This window comes from Mus pahari, chromosome 15 (assembly GCF_900095145.1).
Source record: "Mus pahari chromosome 15, PAHARI_EIJ_v1.1, whole genome shotgun sequence".
Lineage (NCBI taxonomy): Eukaryota > Metazoa > Chordata > Mammalia > Rodentia > Muridae > Mus > Mus pahari.
In genome coordinates this window covers 61,080,135-61,100,820 of record NC_034604.1, presented here as the reverse complement: position 1 = coordinate 61,100,820, position 20,686 = coordinate 61,080,135, and the positions used below count along the sequence as shown (strand labels likewise).

Below are 20,686 nucleotides of genomic sequence, written 5' to 3'. Positions count from 1 at the left end.
AAGGTGTCCACCAGCATCCTACCCACAGTCTAACAAGATGCAAGGTGTCCACCAGCATCCTACCCACAGTCTAACAAGATGCAAGGTGTCCACCAACACCTACCCACAGTCTAATAGGGTATGTTTTCTTTCAAATACTCAGAGTGAAAATGACATGAACATGCTTACAGCTCCATCTTTACCTGTGATGAGTCATAAGTGGTTCAAATGAGGCAGCAAGAGATGTCTTTCCTTCAAGGAAGTGACACAGTAGTCAGTGTAGAAAGGAAGTATGAGCAGAGCTTAGAGTGCTGGCATTTGCTGTCACCTCTACTCCAAAATGATACTGTTAAAGAAATCATGGGGTGATGGCCTTTTTTTTTTATTTTTGAGATTTTTCTAACTCCTACATAGTCACTGAGCCACCATTCTTGCCTGACTTAGTGTTGTATGTGGTATTCCTAACACGTAGAGGGTCACCACAAGTTTCAGGCCAACCTGGGCTACAGAGTTTGAATTTGTTTCAAAGATAGAAACTGCTCTTTGGTGAAATGCAGCTTTGTTAATGGCCTACCAGCTATAAAATAACTCAGCATAATAAGTTCAGACTTTAAAATCCAAACTCTGCTAGCCAATATGAATAAATTATTACCCAGTTACACAGCTGGATGTGGTGGTGCACACCTGTAATTCCAACACTTGGGAAGCGGAGGCAATGAAGATCAGAAGTTCAAGGTCACCCTTGGCTACATAGTAAGTTTGAAGCCAGCCTCCTAGGTTCCATGAGACCCTGTCTGCGGGTAGGCGGAGGGAGGGAGAGAGAAATCAACATAAAGGAGCTTAGATTTCTACAAAGTAGTTTGATCCACTAATGAGCAATGCCAAGACCAGCAGCCACATTCAGTGCACACAAAGACTGTTTGCTGGTAAAGGTGAACTGTGGTGTGTGCTTGGTCAGATTGTGAGCTATCTCTGTGGAGAAGGGGGACAAAACAAAGAAATGTATTTGGAGTCACTGAGAAGGGTCTTGGGAACAGGCCGGGGGGGGGGGGGAGCCCTGGGCCACACAGATAGTGCAGGTTAACGGGCAGGGAAGGAGGTCATGCTGGGGGCAGCTCCCTCAAGTGCACAGGGGCACCAGCTGAGAGAAAGAAAACCTCCTTCATACAATAGTTTTTCTCACTAGTAACTTCTCTAAGTAGCTTGGTGAATTTGTGAAAATCACTGACAGTGAAGTTCTTACAGGATGTCATGGGAAACTTTAACTGTGCTCTGCAGTGCAGTTTAGGAATAGTTTCATATTCATCCCTCAACCAAAAATGTCAGGATGTTATTTCAGTTAATACATTTTATTATGTTAAATACTTTTTTTTATTATTTGGTCAATTACTGATGTTGATTGCCCATTCAAGTGAAAAGCAGTTGTCTTTAAGGACCTTCCCAGGCTTGGCAGGTGGGCTTGTGGGACCTGCATCTCAGCCAGCCTCTTTTGGGAGAATGGGTGCTCACAGCCCACCGAGTTAGAGCAGCTAAGTGTCTCTGCTGTGTGAGCTTGGGCACAGCTTACTGCCTGGCTCCCGGCTGGTGAAATGAGTGGGATGTAGCCATGAACCATTGCCATCCTGTGGTTTCTGTTTTGCTTTGTTTTGTTTTTCTTTCACAGTCTGTAATTGCGTTTGCAGGTCACTTGTTCAGCATTTTCTCCTTTTTCCCCTGCTGTTTTCTTTTTCCCTTCCATTGTTCAGGTTCCTAGGATGACCGGTGTATGGCCCAGGATGCCTTTCCGACCGCTTTTCTCTACCATCCAAACAGCTTCTCTGCTAAGCTCTCATCCTTTTGAAGCAGCCATGTTTGGGGTAGCAGGGGCTATGTATTATCTGTTTGAGAGAGCTTTTACCAGCAGGTGGAAACCCTCAAAGGTTGGCCTCTTTCTGCTGGTTCTGGGAATTCCTTTACTCTCTGTCTGACGGTGATACCTCAGCTACTATACTCTGCAGAATTAACAGCTCAGATGGGCACTTTGCTTTTGACTGCTGATTCCAATCGTGTAGAGGACGCATAGATCATGCTGTGATCTCATTAGAGAAGAAAATAGCTGAAAGGACAACAAACTCAAAATGCAGCATCAGCTAGAGAGCCTGTGGGTGTCGGTGTCTGGGAATGGCTCCCTGTCATGTCAGCAGGGCATGGCTTCCTCCTGACTCATGCTCTCCCACCAGGGGAGTTTTGAGAAGGGTTTATTCACCAGCCCAGCTGGCAGACCAGCCCCTGCTGGCCCAGCAACCATGATGGACAGCCTGCCACACCTATAGAGGGGCAGGTGCGCCCCTGATGTTTCCTCCACACTTCATAGGCCCAATACCTCACCCCCCCCACCCCCCTCAGAGTGCCGCTTCTCCAGAGAGAGGCATGAGTTGTCTTTTTTTTTTTTTTTTTTTTTTTTTTTTTTTCCAGACAGGGTTTCTCTGTATAGCACTGGCTGTCCTAGAACTCACTCTGTAGACCAGGCTGGCCTTGAACTCAGAAATCTGCCTGCCTCTATCTCCCAAGTGCTGGGATTAAAGGTGTGTGCCACCACTGTCCGTCTTGTGAGCTGTCTTTTTACTGATACTTATTCAAAGCATTTTTTACTATTTCTCATTACTTTTTTGGAATTTTTTTTCCTCAGAGAATAATAAATGTTACTATCATTTGAATTTTTTCAAAAGGCCATATTAAGTCCCCCACTCATTCCCCAGTGGTAGAGAGCAGCAAGGACCTGGCTATAGGATCTATGTTATAGAACAAGCTCTGGACAGACAGATGACCCAGCGACTGTGGTCTTTTTTACTCATCTCTGTTACTCATCTGAATGTAAAAGGCATAAGGCACAGTGAGCCTTACCCTAACTTTGTCATTTGTCATGAAATCTCTATGTCCTACTTTCTGTCTGACACTCCCCACCTAACTTTAGATTAGCTCTATAGATAAAATGGGTGGTTCTCTTAATTCCTCTTATTGCTACTCGTTGACATTTATTATGAACACCCTCAAACAGAAATATCTACATGAAGACTGCTTTAAGCAAAAAACAAATTCACTTCGAGCTTTAAAATATAATTTGAAGGAGTGATTAAATATAAGTCAAGTTTTCTATTTAAATTAGCCTCTCTTTGAATGGTTTTTAAATATTTACTATTGGAGTGTGACACTTCTTTCTAACTGAAGCCATTATATGAAAGATACCTGTTTTAGAAGCCTGCAGGTTAAGGCATTTGTTGCCTACCAATTCTGACAGGCTGAGTCCAATCCCCAAAGACTCACATGGTGGAAGAAAAGGACCACAAGTGATCCGTCCACACCCTCACTGTGCTATACTTGTGCCCCATGCCCCGAATGTTGATACATAGATAGATAGATAGATAGATAGATAGATAGATAGATAGATAGATAGATAGATAGATAGATAGATCAATCTCAATTCTCTGCAGCCCAGTAACTAATAATCAGAGTTTCACATTCTGTTGTTCTCTGGTTTCTGTGCTGCCTCATTCTGACTCTTTTTGTCTGGTTAAGATATAACCAGAATATTCAGTAAGACTGAGTTTATAAGCATGTAACTAAGCTACGGCATAACTGCCCCGTTGTCAGTGCCTTTGCAGCTCTCCCCCACATTTTGAGTTACTTTGGGACACAGAGCTCCTCCAGGGGTGATGGCATCAGGCTGGCCGGCATAGCCAACCCACTGCACCCATAGCAGGGGCAGCACAGGGTCACGGTGGGCAAGGCACTCTCTTGAATACTCTTGTCAATTGGAAAAATAATTAAAACTATTCCAGCCACAATTGATCTTTTTTATTTCATGTTGCATTAAAGTCTTGTTGTCCTTGGGCAAGCTCCAGAATTAAAACATTAGCATTTGACCTGATGGAAATCATTTTATTAAGGGATAGTGTGAATGAAAATTCTAAAAAGAGTAAGAAAATGAGCAAACTTTGTGATTTCTTATGATGTTCTGTGCAATGCGGGTTTAAAATGGTTCAGAGCCGAAAGTTGAGTGTGCACTTGACAAAGGGAGCTGTCTTATGATCTAGACTGCAGAGAAGGACGGAACACAGCTGTTGGCTGGTTCCATGGCTGTCTGTCCCCACGTGAAAACACTTTGCAGGGCACAGGGATCTGAACACTTAGATTAGGTTGGTTGGTTGGCTGGTTAGATTAGTACTGTATTTGGTGCAGTTTAGCAGTTTTGTCATAGTTAGCTGTCAGCCACCTTTTATTCAATACTGGTAGGAAACTGTCTACAAGAGTTAAAGCAGATCAATCATATGACCTCAGCCAACACTGCTCATTTACTTGCCTGATTATTGGCCTAACTAAAGGTGACATGACTCTGTTCTCTTGGTTAAACTAGCAAATATATATCGATCATACTGCTTAACTGTCATCGCTGAAAGCTGTTCCCACTAAATGTGAAACTGTGAGGTGGGCAGCTCTTTTGAATGCCCATTGTTGGCATCTTAAAGTAAACGGCACAGTCTTCTTCAGCAAAGGCGGGCCCCCAGCTACCTCCAGAGAAGCTCCTCTTCCCCCAGCTACCCAGGGAGAAGCTTCTCGTAACAACTCAACTGCATGGCTCTTTCCCAAGTAGTCTAAAGCAAGCCCAGCCTTCCTTAAGTTAACTGAAGCGGATTCTGTATTGAACCGAACCTGAAGTTAGCCAGACTTCTTTCTTTTCTTTCTTTCTTTTTTTTTTTTTTTTTTTTAATAAATGCTAATGTTTGTCAAGTTTGCAACCTAGATTTNTATTGAACCGAACCTGAAGTTAGCCAGACTTCTTTTTTCTTTTTTTTTTTTTTTTTTTTTTTTTTTTAGTAAATGCTAATGTTTGTCAAGTTTGCAACCTAGATTTACTTTTGCTTCTCTCTGATTGAAAGACAGAACTGAATGTTAAAACTCCACGAACTGACTGCCCTGTGGTCATGTGCTTTCTCATTTGGCTTGTTTGGTTCCAGAATGCCTGGGAGCAGTGCTGTGGTGTGGGAGTGAATTGTAATGTGTGTGCTGAGAACATTGAGTTTCAGTGTCAATACACCACAATGGCCCCTTGAAGCCTGGCAGGGCCTGAGCGCGCGGGGCTGTTCTGTCTTTCTCTTAGATCCTCCAATCAACAGCACCGGATGGAGAACGGCTGGTTCAAGGCTCTTATTCAGTGGATCAGTTACATCAACATTTTTCACAGCTGTTTGTAAGGAAGCCATTAACATAAGAAGCCAACATAAATATTTATCATGCAAGGCTCTGTCTCTGTCGGTGCTGACTGTGCATTCAGCAGTTGTTGAAAAGACCTGGGGCAGCAGGAGAGATGGGCTGTCCCATCTCTCCTGCTGGAGGAAGCTGTCCCACCTCCCGCTTCCTGTTAGGATTCCACTCAGGCTTTAGGGACTTTTGAAAGTGTGCTGATGTAACTGATCACTCAGTAGTGCTTCTCCATATAAATTACTAACCACCTTCACTTGGCTATTCTGGGTACCACAGATAAAATCCTGCAGTTTTGAAAACAGGACCAAACTTGTGGATTTGCACCATTTCCAATAGTGTGTAGCTCACAGCACATTCGCGTAATCATTTGTGACATGAAACTGGTTTAGAATAACAATGCTTTCTCGACATTTCAACTCTGCTAGAGGCAAAATACCTGACTTAATGCGAGGATCCATTAGAAACTGCAATAGACTACAGTGTTTCATCCTGGTCAAGGTCCTGTTTTCTTCAGTGCACTTAGGAGTGATGTGGTCCCCAGAGGGAGCCAGCTCTGTCCCAGTGATCATGGGAATCCTGTCCTCTGAAGCTACTAACCAGGTGTCTGGTTTGAGGGAGCGAGGCAGCTCCAGAGCAGGGCTGTCGATCCTTACTCACAAGGAACTTTGAATTGCAGGAGGAATTCTGCTACCCGGTGGAGTGCCTCGCTCTCACTGTGGAGGAAGTGATGCACATCCGTCAGGTCCTGGTGAAAGCAGAGCTGGAAAAGTACCAACAGTATAAGGATGTCTACACTGCCCTGAAAAAGGGAAAGGTAGAACTGTTTAACGTTGATTGACCAGTGTAAGAATGGCCAGTCCCAGTCCCAGTCTTGTGTAAGAGGCCTGTGTGCTAGCCACGTGATACAGGACTTTTGGGGTCTTGGTGGTGAGCTATTTATATTTAGGCTGATCCCTGCTCTTCCTCATTTACAGGAGGTGATTTGTGTTTTTCCCTTGGCAAAATTAGTGGAAAGTTTAAAAATCACCCTAAAAGATCGTAGCATGGCTTCCTAAAGCCATGTGCGCTTGAGTTGTACTTTTAAGAGATGAGGAAAGAAAGCCTGCCTGAGAAGCAGGAGATACTTTCACTCAGAACTGATCCTGAGACCATGAGGTGCTTGAGCACTGTGACCTTTTGTTAGTTTTGAAGAACTGTCATTAAACATAGAGCTGGGTTATAAGTGTCAGAGCCAAGCATAAAGCCAGGGTTTCTGTCCCTCATCCACTCTTTCTGCAAATGTACCTGAAACATCCCTAGATGACCAGGAAGTGGGTCCAGCCCAGGAGCCTGCTAGCAGTGGCCCCACCTCTCTTCTCCTGTCACTTTGTATTTTTTAGCTCTGCTTCTGTTGCCGAACCCGGAGGTTTTCCTTCTTCACCTGGTCTTACACCTGTCAGTTCTGTAAGAGGTAAGGCTTTTGTCGCTGGGGAGTGGCATTAGAGGTGGCCTGCTCTGTAGCTTTGCTCTGTGCTGTGCCTATTTACCGGCTTGGCACAGTGTTTTCTAACACTTGATGAACATGGAAAAAATATTACTCTGCATGTTACTTCTTTCTTCTTCTTTCTTCTTCTTCTTCTTTGTTGTTGTTGTTGCTGTTGAAAGGAGATTTCATGTGGTCACTGGCCTCAGACACATTCCATAGCCTTGGGTGATCTTCAGTTCCTGATCCTCCTGCCTCCACCTCCCAAATGCTGGAATACAGGTGCAGACTGCTATGCCTGGTTTGCTTCTTTTATATAAGCAAAATGACTCTGTAATCCTTGGACAGAACAAAAACAGAAACCAGCCATGGTTATCATGATCCCTGGACACACTAATAAAATTCCACATGGAAGTTGATCTTCTGTATCTGTTTGTCTGGTTGTTTGTTTGTTGCTACTGTTGTTATTTTGAGGTTAAATTTTAGGTGGTTGGCACAGGCCTTCAATCCCAGTATTCAAAGGTAGGAAGTGATCTGTGAGTTCAAGGCCAGCCTGATGAGTTCAGGACAGGCAGGTCTACATAGTAAGACTGTCTCAAAACAACAACAACAACAAAGATTTATTTACATTATTCTGATTTATGTGCATGGATGTGTACTCTGTGAGTGAACCCCCATAGTGCAGGTGCCATGGAGGCAAGGGGCATGAATCCCTTGGATCTGGAGTTACGTCCATAGTGAGCCTCTTAATATGGGTGCAGGGAGCTGAACTCAGGCCCTTCTGTCAGAAGAGTGGAAGCACTCCTGGGCCATCTCTCCAGACCACCCCACCCCCTTTTTTTGTTGTTTGTTTTTAAGATAGATCATATTGAAGTATACGTTGGCCTGGAACTCCCTGTGAGGCTGCAGTTGACCTCAAACTCTCAGCCGTCTCTCTCTCCGCTTCCCACGGACTAGAATTACAGGCATGAGCCACCATGCTTGGCTGATCCCACGGACTAGAATTACAGGCATGAGCCACCATGCTTGGCTGATCCCATGGACTAGGATTACAGGCATGAGCCACCATGCTTGGCTAATCCCATGGACTAGAATTACAGGCATGAGCCACCATGCTTGGTTGATCCCATGGACTAGGATTACAGGCATGAGCCACCATGCTTGGCTGAGCCTGGCTTCTGTTGTTATTTGATTTGTTTATTGGCTTTTGGTTTTTGAAGACAGGATTTCTTCATGTAGCCTTGACTGTCCTGGAACTCACTCTGTAGTGTAGGCTAGACTTGAACTCACAGAAATCCTCCTGCCTCTGCCTCCAGAGTGCTGGGATTAAAGGTATGCACCACCACTATCTGGCCAGCTGAGCCTGTTTTTATGGGACAGTATAATAGCTAAATTTTATAGTCTCTTTGGCAGTCTACACTTGTATCATTACATTCCAACGGAAGGATAATGTCTGACAGAAGTGCATAGCTCTGTAACTCTGGCTTCACTTACATCCACCATTTCCCAGCAAGTAACACTTCTCGTTTTGTACACAGGCCCGTGTGCTCACAGTGTTGCAAAAAGGTAAGCTTAGCTCACTGAAATTACCAATGCATCTGTTTACTGCCTCTGTGTGTCCTGAGCTCATTCTCTCTCTCATTTGGGATAACAGATGCGGCTGCCTTCCAAGCCATATTCCACTCTACCTATCTTCTCTTTGGGACCTTCTGCCTTGCAAAGGGGGGAAAGTTGTTCAAGGTCAGAAAAACCTTCCACTGGTCACCATCGGCCGCTTCGAAGTATCGCCAGGTGAGCAGGGGCCCTGGATCTTCAAGAACATCCTCTGCAGAAAGAGCGCTTGGGGTTAGGGTGGTCATGACCAGGGCTAGCTAGGACTTGGGTCAGGGCATGTTGCCAGTTCATTGGTTTTAATAGTTTCAGTCTGGCACAATTCTTCAGAGGCTCCCAAGGTACTTTTCAGATGATAAGGATAGTTACATAAAAGTTATTTTAGTGTAGCTTTGTTTTAATTAGATTTGGAAATAACTTTTATACCTTTTCAAAGACATCTTTAAAACTGACTTTTAGGCTAAATGAGCCATGCCTGTGATCTCAACAGTTGGGAGAGGGAGACAGCAAGACTGGGAAGGAAGTTAGTGGGATTGAAGAGCTGGCTCAGCAGTTACAGCGTTTGCTACTCCTGCTGCTCACCCTGCTAATTAGGGTTGAAGTCTACCATTGCCTGGACAGCCTTCTGGACACAGCACAAAACAGCGCACTCTCTTTACCATCAGGGCTTCTCCTTCTCTGACTTTGTCTGAGGAGTTAAAAAAAAAAAAAAAACCCACACATGCCTTTCCCTGTGGAACATTACTTAGCCTTAATTAGATTACAGGTTCAACTTCCTATCTCCAGATTAGAACCAGTTCAGCTAGCACTGGTATTCCTGAAATGCTTCCCCATGTTAATGAGGCACCTCAGCTTCTTAAGCCTTCAACCAATGACCTTCTGGACATTCTTAATGCCTTCCGTCCCCTGAACTACAGAAGCCTTAGATCACCCCAAGTAAGCTTGATCTGCTTCCATGCAGCTGGTCCCCGTGCGTCATCGTCACCACACACACTCACCGGGCTCCAGACCCTGTCAGCATCTCTGCTTGCTTCCACCTTCCAACCTCTATCCCTGGGGGCTTGCAAAGGACCTAAGTTCAGGGCCAAGCCCTGACATGAGCCTCACAATTGTAATTCCAGGTCTAGGGGTTTTGGTGCTGTTCTGACCTGTACAGGCACTATACACTCATGCACATAAGAAAAAAAATCTAAAAAAATAAATTACAGTTCATCTTCAGATACATAATGAGTGAGGGCAGTCTAGGTTTCCTGAGAGCCTACCACAAAACAAAACAACAGCAAAAAAAAAAAAAAAAAAAAAAGTCCTTTTCCCCTCCCCAGTCTAGTCTAATCTTCCTTACCTAGTTTAAGATAAAAATCTAAATCTATTGACACCTGTGTTTATAACTTCTCCTATAGTTTTGAGTTGCTCTACTTACTGTAAAGGCAGAGATAAAGCTTTATGCCAAGTACAGTCTCAAACCATTGCATTCTATACAGGGTAAGGCAGTGTCGTCCATTTTTCTTTTTCTTTTAAGATTTATTTATTTTATGTATATGGTACACTGTTGCTATCTTCAGACACACCAGAAGAGAGCATTAGACCCCATTACAGATGATTGTGAGCCACCATGTGGTTGCTGGGACTTGGACTCAGGACCTCTGGAAGAGCAGTCAGTGCTCTAACCCCTGAGCCATCTCTTCAGCCACAGCAGTTGTTCTTAACAGAAAGGGAAAGTCCACTCAGGCCACATGCTGGCTGGGCCAAGAGATCCCTGGCTCTGGGCTGTGGGGTAAGAAAGCCTTATGCATTAATACATAACCTAGATCTGTGAAGCTTTGGGTCTTGACTTGCTCTCCAGGTACTCGGGTGCGCATAGTGAACACTGGTGGGACAGGGATGAGCCCAGGACAGCCATCAGTGGCCCAGGACGTTTTTTCTATTCAGTGATGACTTTGATCCTGTGTCTTCCTTTTGCTTTCCCCTTTGGGAAATAGTTAGTTGGTATAGTAATGAGTTAGATGATCCCCAGTTTGATTACCTCAACCAGACTTGAAAACGTGATTATAATTCAGCTCTCTGGATCCACCTAGCTAGTTACTCTAGCAGAGTTGTTGGGGAACGTGAACACATTGATAGCAAGAGCATGACACATAACACGGTGAAAGGTGTTTTTCAGAATAAGACACGTAAGCTCTTTAACTTCCTATATTCTGACCTACTTTCTAGCACCTACTAAAGCCGATTGGTAATGACACACAGGGTACTAGACCTTGGAAAAAGACCTTGAAGTCCTTCTGAATCATCAATATTCTGCTTGCATGGAAGTCTGTCGCTATTTCATGCCTGGTAACTGTGGAACCCAGAAGGCTTCAGACCCCCGTGGTCTAGAGCTTCAGGTGCAGGGTTCTGGGAATCAGATCCAGGTTTTCTGGAAGAACAACCAGTGCTCTTAATCCCTGAGTCATCTGTCCAAGTCCACCCCACCCTAGAGTTTTAATATTTTTCTTCATCTCCTTCCCCCTCTTCTTTCTTCTCCTTCCTTACTTTCCTCTTTTGTTTTGTGTTTTTGGAAACAAGGTTTTTCTGTGTTGCCTCTCCCTCTCTCCCTCTCCCTCTCTCCCTCTCTCCCTCTTCCCCTTTCACTCCCCCTCCCCTTCCCCTTCCCCTCCCCCTCCTTCTCCCTCAAGACAGGGTTTCTCTGTAGCTCTGACTGACCTGGAACTCTGTAGACCAGACTGACCTCAAATTTGGAGATCCACCTGCCTCTGCCTCCCAAGTGCTAGGATTAAATGGGCCACATTGCTCAGCTAGTATTACTTCTTTTTTTTTTTTTTTTTTTTTTTTTTAGGTTTTTCGAGACAGGGTTTCTCTGTATAGCCCTGGCTGTCCTGGAACTCACTTTGTAGACCAGGCTGGCCTCGAACTCAGAAATCCACCTGCCTCTGCCTCCCGAGTGCTGGGATTAAAGGCGTGCGCCACCACGTCCAGCTTTAGTATTACTTCTTAATAAAACATGTACCTGATTTCTAAAAAGGTCTTGAACCCTATCTGCAATAACAAATTCTTTCTTGGACATGAAATACTCAAACACCCTTTTCTGTGATATTTTGTCAACTCTTTTAGGATTTTTCTCTCTTATCAATTTTTAATAGTTGAACTATTAAAAATACTAAATATTTTTTTGTCGGCTCCCCCCCACCCCAGGTTCTCCACAAAATCAAAGTCTGTGGACAAATCCGATGAGGAGCTCCAGTTTCCCAAAGAGTTTATGGAGGACTGGAGCACAATGGAGGTGTGTGTAGACTGCAAAAAGTTCATTTCCGAGATCATCAGCTCAAGCCGGCGCAGCCTGGTGCTGGCCAACAAAAGAGCCAGGTTGAAAAGGAAAACACAGTCTTTCTACATGTCCTCGGCAGGCCCTTCAGAGTACTGCCCTTCAGAACGGACTATCAACGAGATCTGAGCCCTGTGCCTTCCCACTCTTTTGTGTGCAGAGCGGGCAGTGCAGCAGTGCTGCAGGACTCTTCAGGGGTTTTCCTTCACAGGCTCCGTCTGCAGCAGGTTAGACTCAAGGCTGTGTTCGTATCAGCTGATGGTTGGTAGGAGGCAGGTCAGCCACTTGGTCATTTGCACTCAGAAAGCCTAAAACTTGATTTTGTGTATGTGAGTAGGGAAGCTAGAAACTTCCTTAGTTTGGTTCCTCAATGTTCTTCTGATAATTTCCTGACTAAGGCAAAAAGCGTCTTGTGTGTGAAGTCAGTCTGACAGAGTGTTGATGTTAGCACAGTTGTAAGCAGTAAGTCATATTGGCATTCCACGTGACAGTGTTCCTATCTCATGTACATAATGTCCAAAGCCCTGCCACCCACTGGCTCCCTGGGGTGGGCCAGGTTGGCTGTCTTCTCACAGCACAAATCTAGAAGGCCTTGCTGATAATTCTCTTTGGGGCTCTGGCTGCATCCCATGCAGAACAATCAAGTGAGCTGTACACCACATGGGTGGCCCTTCTCTGAGCTCAGGGTCTGCCCAGGCACAGGCCTCAGTATTTCCTGAGCTGCTAACAGGCCTTCATTCCCTATTGTGAATGTATTATGGTTTTGAATAGTTTTATAATACACGTCTAAAAATTAAGATTTTGTGGAAGTTTGAGGAAAAAGGAAGTCTAAAATTTCGTCCAGCAGATGAGCAGGTTTTGGTTAACTAATAGGCTGTAACAGCAGGGATGCCAGCAGAAAGGAGCTATGGCTCATACATTTTCACCTACATTTTCCATAACTTTATAGTGTGGCCATCGTAACTAAATTAACCAGTTTGGTATCTGAGTCTCAAACTGAAGTTTATTTTTATAAATGAATTTTAAAAGAAAAACCTTGGCTGTTTTAAAATCTCGAGAAAATGAACCTGCTGCCAAGCATAATTTTTTGATGCTTTTGCACTAGGTATCTTGTAAATGTCACTGCATTTCTGATGAAGGGCGACTGACAGGTAGTATTGTGTGTCTGAAATTCCTCAGCCCCTGTGATGCACCATGGACTGCCCTCATTTCCATATGCTTAGAAATAACCGGGCAATCAAATTACCACTAATGTTTGGAAAATGATTTAAAGCATATGCACAGTGTAACTCCTGAAAGCTATAACAAACCACCCTCATTATCACCACTGATGACATCTCCATTTGATAAAAGGCATGACAGTCGCATTTCACCAACATTAAGATACAGTAACATTTCCCATTAAATTGACAGTGACACCTCAGAAATACTCCAGTAGTCGTTTCTAATGCATTGAAATTTATAGTTTAGTAAATGCCTTTAAATTACTTATACTGATGAAATAAACTTTACCAGTTGACTAACGTAATGCATGTTAGTAGTTCATCTGTACTGCATGTAGAAGTGGGCCTCCAGAAAACCCTTACAGTCCAGTTGTTTTTAAGACTAAGAGCTGTAAAAATTGCAGTGTGTGAATCCCATTTATACAGTTTTCCCTGAGACCACCAAAATGTTACACCACAGTTAGGTAGGACCAACTGCTATGGCTCCAGGCATACATTCCAGAATGATTTCCTGGAAGGAAGCAAGAAAGAAGGAATATACCTGTGTGGGTTTATAAGCATGCATACAGGGTAGCATGCTTCTGTAAAATGATGATTAATTAGTGTTTGACTTCCCACATAAGACATTGAGCCCATAAGTCACAAATCACATTCACAAGTCAATGATCTAGTAAATGTCACAGATTTGACCTCATTCCTTCAGCCTCACAATACTGTGCATAGTGTTTGGGCATTATGACCCCTTTACCAGAACATCAGGATATACATTTTCAGCACATTAATGGGATTTGCCAAGTGTGTTAAGAGTTCAAGTGTATATCATGCCCAGAAAACAACCTGCAGGAAGTAGTGGAGAAAAGGGGCACGTGACAAGGTAGAACATATAGAAATAAAATTAGCATTGTTTGGGAGACACCAAAAAAGACATGTGCAAGACTGGCTCTTTCCCCCATCCCCCACCCCCACCCCCCAAGCACTCATACTAAGCTAGGATTTCATAGGCTAGGGCTTTGGACCAGGGAGCTGTGCTGCCAGTGTGACTTGCTTTAAAAGTCCTAGCTGACACAGTTCGAGCTTCCTGTTCCTCCAGCAACCTTGTGCAGGACCCTTTGTCCTGCTTTCCTACTGTGTTGCTCTCTTAGTTTGACAACTGTTTATGGCTGATCCCAGAGTCTGCATCTCCTGTATTGATCTTAATGTCCCTCCTGACCCTCCAGGTGTGAGCACCAGCCGTTGGTCCCGTAGACCTGGAGGTGAGAGTGTGTAAAAATGCTGTAAATATTGTAACATACTCATTAATATTGGAAAGTCACTCTGCCATTGGAAATGGAAATTCTCCCAAGATAAGTAAAAATTAAATAATTGATTTGCACATTGACTTAATGACCTTAATTACTTAATTTCAAGTCTCAGCCTTTTAAAATTAAACCCAAAAGTTATTATACTTTTTAGTAATCCTAAAAATGACGTTTTAAAGAGATATGTGGTTAATACCGTGAATTCACGCCATGAAATCTGTAAGGTTTTTATTTTTCTAACTGTACTAATAGAGGACTGAACTTGAGGTATGAATGTAGGAGACATGGAAGTTTTAAATTATGTTGCTATTTGTTCAAATAAAGCAGAAAAATTTGTACATTGAAGGACCATGAAGAAATGTGTCCCACTATCTGGGCTCTGACCTGGCTTCCCAAATGTGTAAGCAGAGAATGGCTGACATTCCAGGGGAAATGACAGTGCTGAGTGTGCTCCAGAGAGTATTTCAACCAGGAGTGATGCCACACACCTTTAGTTCCAGCATTCCAGAAGCAGAGGCAGAAACTCTCTGTGATGTCAGGGCCAGCCTAGTCTACACGGTGAGACCTTGTCTTTTTTTTTTTTTTTTTTTTTTTTAGGTATTTTAGAATTTATGAAGGGGGAAAATAAACTGGCTTTCATCATACCTTCTGTGTCGAATTCCTATTGTAAAATGGTGATGTCTTCCAGGAATTAAGCTTTTAAAAGTCACTCAGTTTATAAAGACAAGGTAGGTACTTGCAACAGCAGTTTAAAAATATTAAAGCCAAATGGTGGTGACACACACCTTTACTCTTAGCACTGGGGAGGCAGTGGCAGGTGGATCTCCAAGTTTGAGGCCAGTCTGGTGGGCAGAGTGAGTTCCAGGACAGCCAGGGAGAGAGTTTGTCTTAAAAACAAAAACAACAGCCGGGTGTGGTGGCGCACGCCTTTAATCCCAGCACTCGGGAGGCAGAGGCAGGCGGATTTCTGAGTTCGAGGCCAGCCTGGTCTACAAAGTGAGTTCCAGGACAGCCAGAGCTATATACAGAGAAACCCTATCTCGAAAAACCAAAAAAAAAAAAAAAAAAAAAAAACCAACAACAAACAAACAAAACCTTCATAAATAAAGTTCCCAAGGACCAAATTAAAAACTAAAAACTAAAACAGTTCCACCTACCGTCAGGGACTGCTGTTACGAAGCCATGTGACTAAAGAAAAGAGTCATTGCCAGGGGTGGTGAAGCACATCTGTGATCCCTGCGTTTGGGGCATGGAAGCAGAGGGATCCTGGGTTTAAAGCGAGCCTAGGCAGCGTGGCTGCAGTGCAGTAGCCATGGTCCTCAGGCTTCCCCTCACTGCAGCATCCACTGTGCTCTCCACCCCTCTGCCATCTTCACGGGAGACAGGGGAAGTGCCCGTGTATGAGCAGGTCTCAGGTGTCACCATCACGTCCTCTGGGAAAGGGTCTTAATTGTTTACCAGCCAGATGAGGCTGACTTTCCTCGGTTTTGTCTACTTTCAGCTTTTTCTATTGATGTTGATACCCACCTCTTATCTTACCATAGTGCAGATACAATAAAGTATGTTATGTCAATTTTCTTATATTTGTTGAGACTTGCTTTGTTGTCTTAGTCTGTGGTCAGTTTTAGAGAAAACTCAGTAGCTTCTGAGAAGAAAGTATATTTAATGTTTCAGTGGGATGTTCTGTAAACATCTCTACAGTCCATTTGATTTATGATGTTAATGTCAAATTCTCTGTTTAGTTTTTGTCTCTATGACCTAATGGCCAGTAAATGTTTGAAGTTACACACTGTCTCTGTGAAGGTCAATGTGCAATTTGAGCTGTAGTAGTTTCTTTTATGAACTTGAGGAAACTTGGTTTGAAATCTGTTTTGTCTGGTATTAAGATGGCTTCCTGCTTGCACTACTTAGAATAGCTTTATCCAGTCTGCCCTTGATGGTGAAGTGAGGTGTGTTTGTTTTCTTGAATGCAGCAGAAAAATGAATCTAGCTGCTGCAACTAAAGGCGCATTCACCATCACACCTAACTGGATCCTGCTTTCTAATAATCCAGTCTGTTAGCCTATGTTTTTGTTGTGAAATTGAGACTATAACAGTTATGGGTAGTTTTTATTGGTTCCTGATATTTTGTTGTGGTGTGGAGATTTTCCCTCCTTTGATTTACCGTTCTGCATTTATATGCTCCTTTTGTCTTCTTGGGTGTAGTTGACTTCTTCAGAGTAATGTTTTTCTTCTAGTGCCTTCTATAAAGCTGGATCAGTAGCTAGAAATCACTTAAATCTGATCTTATGGAATGTTTTTCTTTCTCCATCAGTTGTGCTTGATAGTTTTGCTGGGTATAGTAGTCTGGGCTGGCATCTGTAGTCTCTCAGAGTTTGTAAAACATGCATCTAGGGCCTTCTGGTTTTCAGACTCACCATTGAAAACTCCAGCGTTATTCTGGAGTTTTTCTCCAGGGCCTGTCTTTTATGTTACTTGCTCTTTCCCCCTTGCACCTTTTAATATTATTTTTTGTTCTGTACATTAAGTGTTTTGATTATTGTGTATCATGAATTATTTTTCTGGTCCTATTTGGTATTCTGTGTGCTTCTTATACCTTAACAGGCACCTCTTATAGATTGGGGACATTTCGCCCCCTTTGGTTTTTTGAGACAGGATCTTTCTACACATTCCTGGCTGTCCTGAAACTTAACATGTAGACCATGCTGTTCCTAAAACTCACCAAGATTGGCCTGCCTCTACCTCCAAAGTACTGGGATTACAAGTGTGTGCTACCATACCTGTCCAAATTGAGGAAATTCTTTGATTTTGTTAAAATATTTTATGTGCCTTTGACCTTAGTTTTGTTTTTTGTTTTTTCTCCTTTCTCTATCCCTATTATTCACAGGGACTTTTAGTCTTCTTATAGTGTCCCAGATTTCCTGTTTTTTTTTTTTTTTTAAGATTTATTTATTATATGTAAGTACACTGTAGCTGTCTTCAGACACTCCAGAAGAGGGAGTCAGAGCTTGTTAAGTATGGTTGTGAGCCACCATATGGTTGCTGGGATTTGAACTCTGCACCTTTGGAAGAGCAGTCGGGTGCTCTTACCTGCTGAGCCATCTCACCAGCCCTCCTTGTTGTTTTATGGCTGGATTCTTTTTTTCTTTGAGTGTCTTAGTTAGGGTTTTATTGCTGTGAAGAGTCACCATGACCATGGCAACCCTTATAAAGGAAAACATTTAATTGGGGCTGGCTTACAATTCAGACATTTAGTCCATTATCTTCATGGCAGGAAACAGTGGCTTAAAGGCAGACATGGTGTTAGAAAAGGAGCTAAGAGTTCTGCATCTTGATTTGTAGGCAGCCAAAATGACTGAGACACACTGGCCAGATTTGGGCTTCTGAGATATCAAAGCCTACACAGTGACTCACTTCCTCCAACAAAGCCACACCCACTCCAGTGAGGTCTCATCTTGTATAATGCCACTTCATTAATGAACCAAGCATCCAAACTCATGAATCTTTGGGGCATACCTATTCAAATCACCACACTGAATTATCTTTTTTATTTTTTTTAAGTTAGGGTTTCTCTGTGTGTCCTTGACTATCCTGGAACTTGCTTTGTAGACCAGGCTAGTCCACCTGCCTCTGGGTGCTGGAATTAAATGTATGTGCCACCACCATCTGGTCATTTATCTTCATTTCTTCAACACCTGAGACTTCTCTTCCATGTCTGTTATCTGTTGGTAAAGCTTACTTGAGGATTTTTTTGTTTGATATTCTAAGCTTTTTATACTTAATTTTATTTCAGTTTGAGTTTTCTTTAATGATTCTATTTCTAGTTTCATATCTTGAAATCTATTACTTGATTCAATTGTTTATTCTCATGTTCTTTCATTTAGATGTTACTCATATTCTCTTTAAGGTCCCTGAACATATTCATCATAGCTATTTTGAAGTTCTTGTGCTTCCGCTAAATCTTTTTTTTTTTTTTTTTTTTCGAGACAGGGTTTTTCTGTGTAGCCCTGGCTGTCCTGGAACTCNCTCTGTAGACCAGGCTGGCCTCGAACTCAGAAATCCTCCTGCCTCTGCCTCCCAAGTGCTGGGATTAAAGGCGTGGGCCACCACGCCCAGCTCACTTCCGCGAAATCTTGTCTCAACCTGCTGTAGTAGTGTTACCAGCTTCTGGAAGAGACATATTTTCTTGGCTATTCATGATATTTGAGGTGTTTCTTGGTATAGATACCTGATATCTGGTCTTGTCTTTGTTGGGAGAGTGTTCTGTTTTGATTGTTGTTGCCCACCCTGGATCCTAAGCACGGGTGGTGGCTCTAGGATCCTTGGTAGAGCATACTTTCTGGGGTCTGCAGGTGCCACAGAGAAATGGAGATGGGCCAGGAAGAAAGGCTGAGGGGACACTGGGAAAGATCCAGGGGAACTAGCCACACTGTGTCTGCAGGGCATGGAGATGGGATAGGATGAGGTGCTCTGCTCCTGCAGACAGGTGCAGTCTGGTGAAAAGCAAGCCAAGGGAGAGGAATGAGAGGCTGTTTGTTGAGATGAACCTCACGAGGCCCAGGCTGCCTTGAATTCCTGACTCTCTTGCTTCTCCTACCCAAGTGCTAGGATCACAGGTGGGCACCACCAGGCCCAGCATTTTGTGTGCATAGCAGCTCCTCTGATCGCGGCTCTGGAAAGCGTCTCCATAGAGTGCTTGCATGCTCAGTCAATTGCTGAAGGTAGCATAGAACAAAGCCCCATGGGGGCGGAGCAGCTCAGAGGGAGAGCAAGGGCCATCTGCCAGCCACATCACCACCTGTGCCAGGACCTAGCTTGGCTTTCAGGGATCTCTCTTCATCAGAAAAGAGTACAATAAATAAACAAGTGGAATTAAACCTCCCTAAACGAGGCTTTCTAGTCAGGACAGTATTATTTGAGGGAAATGTACAGTGAATGGAGCATTGTGAAAAGGAGGCCAGTTGGAAGGTAGCATGGGAGCGAGCTATTGCTGTGTAGTAAATTACTTAAGAACCACATTGAGATGATGAGCCTTCGTTATAGCAAGAGTTTGTGGGTCAGTTCAGCAGCAGCCTGAGACCGTTTTTCCTGTAAAGTGATGTTAGAGACGCCGGGGGACCTATCATCATCTGACAGCTGCACTAAACTGCAACTCTGCTTCCAATGTGGCTCCTCGAACAGCCGAGTGCCCTAGGGACCTGCTGGGCTCCTCAGTGACCTTACCATATGGCAGACTGAGTCGCAAGCACCATCATTACATGCAGACAGCACAGCTCAGGAGAGGTCATGAGGCTCAGCCTCCTGGGACCATCATGGAAGTGACAGCTTGGTGCAGAATGGGACAGTGAGAATATGAAACACATGGATCTAAGGTCTTCCCAGGGAGGGTTTCTTGTCCAATCGGCTGCACAGGAGCATCAGGAGAGAAGAGTCTTAGCCGTTGATTGACTATGTATCAGTGAGGAGAGGAAAGTTGTCTGGTGAAAAATAATTGGCTTTATTTACAATGATGGAACACAGTGGGGCCAAGGAAAACTGGACAGCAAAGGGCCAGATGGGAAGGATTCTAGACTCCATGGGCTTCAATGTCTGTCAGATAGCCTGGAGTTGAGATTGTTCTTCATAACCCTGTGAAAACAGCAAAACTACTCCCAACAGCAAGCTTGGCTTTCCAGCCAGACCTGGTGAAGCGAGTGTGCGCTAACCAGCAACCATCACAGAACTTAAAAAAGCAGGATGGAGACCTATGTGGGTTCTGGTAAGTGCTAATTACTCCTTGATGGTCTCACAGTTGACACCTTGTATTAGTCAGGGTTCTCTAGAGTCACAGAACTTGCAGATAGTCTCTATATAGTAAAGGAATTTATTGATGACTTACAGTCTGCAGTCACAGCAGTAGTAGCTGTAAATGGAAGCAGGGATCTAGCAGTTGCTTAGTCCCACACGGCAAGCAGGCGAAAGAGCAAGAGAACAACACTCCCTTTTTCCAATGTCCTTATATGGTCTCCAGCAGAAGGTGTAGCCCAGATTAAAGGTGTGTGCCACCACACCTTTAATCCCAGATGACCTTGAACTCNGAGATCTCCCTGTCTTAATCTTCTGGAATCCATAGCCACTGTGCCTCAAGATCTCCATACCAAGATCCAGATCAGAAACTTCTATCTCCCAGCCTCCAGATTAGGGTCACTGGTGAGCCTTCCAATTCTGCATTGTAGTTCATTCCAAATATAGTTAAGTTGACAAACAGGAATAGCCACTACACACCTCTTACTAATGACTTAAAGGTCAACAAAAAGTAAAAATACCCTCGCTCACTATGCAAGCTCCATCACTGAATCCTTGCCTTCTCAAGCTCAGCCTGCAGCCCCAGCAGCCCCGTGGACCAGTCCAGAGCCCCACCCTCTGCTCTGATGCTCTCCCAGCCCTTTGCAGTTACAGTGTGTATCCATGTCTGCATTTCTCGAATGTTCAGCGAGCACAGGTCTACTGAGTTTTCTCAGGTCTCTGTAAGGACCAGATATACCTGGCTACCTCAAGTTCCCAGCACAATCTA

General features: G+C 43.8%; 1 protein-coding gene across 6 annotated transcripts in view; it reads left to right on the top strand.

The window, feature by feature from the left end:
* The window catches only part of Spire1 (spire type actin nucleation factor 1), a 127,259-nt gene extending 112,331 nt beyond the window's left edge, over nucleotides 1-14,928 (top strand). For 2 of the 6 annotated variants that reach the window (XM_021214550.2, XM_029546937.1), the window contains 6 exons: nucleotides 1,725-1,898; nucleotides 5,897-6,034; nucleotides 6,600-6,670; nucleotides 8,221-8,248; nucleotides 8,337-8,473; nucleotides 11,483-14,927. In XM_021214550.2, coding sequence (XP_021070209.2) covers nucleotides 1,725-1,898; nucleotides 5,897-6,034; nucleotides 6,600-6,670; nucleotides 8,221-8,248; nucleotides 8,337-8,473; nucleotides 11,483-11,741 — 807 coding nt within the window. In that variant the 3' untranslated portion in view covers nucleotides 11,742-14,927. Of the gene's footprint in view, nucleotides 1-1,724; nucleotides 1,899-5,896; nucleotides 6,035-6,599; nucleotides 6,671-8,220; nucleotides 8,249-8,336; nucleotides 8,474-11,482 lie in introns of all 6 variants that reach the window. The other 4 variants (XM_029546940.1, XM_029546938.1, XM_021214551.2 and 1 more) reach the window with 4 other exon arrangements.
* Nucleotides 14,929-20,686: the final 5,758 nt, after the last annotated feature.